Source organism: Neophocaena asiaeorientalis, unplaced genomic scaffold (genome assembly GCF_003031525.2).
Source record: "Neophocaena asiaeorientalis asiaeorientalis breed wild unplaced genomic scaffold, Neophocaena_asiaeorientalis_V1.1 scaffold348, whole genome shotgun sequence".
Classification (NCBI taxonomy): domain Eukaryota; kingdom Metazoa; phylum Chordata; class Mammalia; order Artiodactyla; family Phocoenidae; genus Neophocaena; species Neophocaena asiaeorientalis.
Window position 1 is genome coordinate 833880 of NW_020172672.1, and position 2749 is coordinate 836628.

General features: G+C 56.9%; 1 protein-coding gene across 1 annotated transcript in view; it reads right to left on the reverse strand.

Moving 5' to 3' along the window:
* Positions 1-952: 952 nt before the first annotated feature.
* Positions 953-2749, reverse strand: part of LOC112396104 (pH-response regulator protein palI/prr-5-like) — a gene marked incomplete at its 5' end in the record, with an annotated part of 2646 nt that continues 849 nt past the window's right edge. The window contains 1 exon segment of the mRNA XM_024739646.1: positions 953-2719. Coding sequence (XP_024595414.1) covers positions 2584-2719 — 136 coding nt within the window.

A 2749-nucleotide genomic window follows, 5' to 3' on the forward strand; every position in this document is an offset into this window, starting at 1 on the left:
AAAAAAAAAAAAAAACCACCGAGAGCCGCGCACAACTTTTTTTTTCTTAAAGAGGAAAAGTTTCGAGTCCGCTCGCTTGGCTACCCCGCGCTGCAGGCGCCCTTCTCTGGGGCCGCGCGCCCCGCAGGGGGGGGAGGGGCGCCCCCCTTTTGTCAGCCTGCGAGCGCGGCTCTGTGACATCACTCATTCCACCCTCTTCGGGGTTCTGGTTGTTGTGTTGTTGTTTTTTTTGTCGGGCAGAAAGGCGGGCTCGACTTTCTCTTTTTACAAGCGGGAGCAGAAGCCCGTCCTTAGCGCCGGGGCTGCAGTTCCCATCTTGAGCTGATCTCCCTGGAAACTTCTCCAAGTTGCCGCACAACTTAACTCTTTTCCCGAGTTCTTTTCCGCACTCGGCTCCCCTCGGCAAACCCCAAGGGGAGAGGAGATTGGAAATAAGAGGCGCACAAAGCGTTCAAGCCAAGGGTTTTGTTTTTTTCAGGGGCGGAGGTGGGGGTTGGGGGAGGAGGATTAGGGAGACTTCCCCCCCACCCCAAGGAGGACCCGGGCTGGCGCGGGCGAGCACCAAGCGGTTTAGCGCGCCGCACGCGTCTCCACTCGCGCTCGCTTTGCAGCGGACACTCTCCGAGTGTGGGCAGGAGCAGGGGTGGGAGAGCGTCGCAAAGAAGACCACCGTCCGGGCGGATTGTTTGGGTGTTTAATTTTTACTGCAGTATAGTTGCCGGGCTGTTTTAACAGGCCTCGTTGTGGTATTTATTTCACGCATCAATCTTTAAATATTTTTATAAAGAAAACCTAAATCCTCATGAACGCCCCTAATCCCCACCCCCCCCGAAAAAAACAGGAACGCACGACTTTCCCCGCGCGCTCCGAACCATGGGCCGCGCCAGAACTTCCCCCACCAACACACGCACACGCACACGCACACCCCCTAGATGCCAGAACAATGAAAAAAAGTTACTTTGCTAAGAATGGAGGTAAAGAGATGGGGGGAGGCAATACTTCAACTTACTGTTGCTTCTCCCCCGCCCGCACGGGAACGGAACATATGGCTTGTCACACTGCGCTGTTTTGGCGGGATGGGGGGAGGGGGCTGTGGGATCCTCGAAACCGAAAGGCCCTGAATTATCACTCTTTTGAAAACTGGAAAGAATATATTTATTTACTGTTAGGTTCGGATGCCCCTCCACCCACCCAAATAAAAAACTGTTAACGTGTCCCCCACCGCCCCCTCGGTCTCCGCCGGAGTGCTGGAGTCAAGACCGAGGTGGAAACCGCGGCGCTGCGTTTCTTTCCCGTTTCCCCGCGTGCCCGGCCGCCTCCTCGGCCCTCGCACGTTTCTTCCCAGCACTCGAGGCCGCCGGGTCTGTTATGAAACCCTGTGCACTGAGTGGCTAAGAGCGGGTTCCATTGCGATGTAATTAGGTCACCCCATTATGAGCACGTTTCTTTGAAGAGGTAGGGGCGGGCCCAGCAGAGCGCTGGAGTCGCACTCTCACCGCCCCCCCACACCCTCACCCCCCCACACACATATTTTTACTGCATTTCTTATTTATTTGTCAATAAATTTGGCCGGGCAAACCCGGAAACCTTCCAAATCACAACCGTTTTAGGAACCTGTTGTTTTTCACCTTCGCGAAACACACAGCTTTGGCTGCAGCCATAAACCTATGTGATCCCCAGTCCGTCTGTTTTAATTTGTCCCCTCCGGCTTAAATTGATGGCCCCCATTTTTAACCCGGCTGCTGCCACTTGCTTTTCTTCTTTTGCTGTCCAGCTGCCTGTTGCTTCCCTCTCCCTGTTCCCATTTTTCAGCTTTTCTTGAAATCTGGCAAGCGCCAGAAGGAGAAATAACTTCCATCCACCTTAATTTAAATCATTCAAATGTAGGTTTCTTTCTTAAAGGGCAGTTTGCTCACTCCCTTCCCTGCTTCGAGAAGGAGGGGTTGGGGGAGCGGTTTTGTGCAGTTTCTTAGTGATGAGGTAATGAGTTCCAGATTTCAGGACAGAGTAGGGTGCGCGTTAAAACCACAAGGTTTGTCTGTGTCCCGATGTGAAGCTATTTCGGTTTTTTGATTCCCCCACTCCCCCAGCAAAAAAAAAAAAAAGGCCCGTTGGTCTTTAACTCTGGAGGGTTCGCGAAGCTCTGCCGGGGGGACGAGAGGGGCGGAGAAGCGGGGTTGGAAAGCGAGGGGGAAGGGGTCCGGAGCGGGCGGAGCCCAGGGTGCGTCCCGACCCGCACCCGATGTCCCCCTCTCCGGGCGGCGCAGCTTTCCCCCAACGGTTGCGGGACCGGCCAGGAGCACCTTGACGCGGCCCGGGCGCCACAGGCTGGCTAAAGAGTCTTCCCCCCGCCTCCCCCCGCAAAGAGAACGCCGATTCCTCGAATTTCCTCCGTTTCCCAACTCCCGGAGGGCGCTCCCCTCCCCCGCTCCCAGGGGCCCGGGCTCCGCGGGCGGCGTCCAGCCTGGCCCGCTCGCTCCGGAGTTGTTTACCGGCCCCACCGACCGACCGGGTTAGTTCCAGCTCCCAGAACCTGTCTCTATAATTAAACTCTTCTTTTAATTGTCGGGTTGCAACGTCATTTCAGGGACTTTCCAAGGGTGAGGGAGACGGCCTCCTTAACCCTTCGCTGACCCGGCATCCGCGCCGCGGCGGACCGGGGGGCAGCGTCCCTCCGGGCCGAGGAGGGCCAGAGCCGGCCTGCCCCCGCCCGGACGTGCTCGGCAGGTGCCCGGTAGTGGCGGGAAAG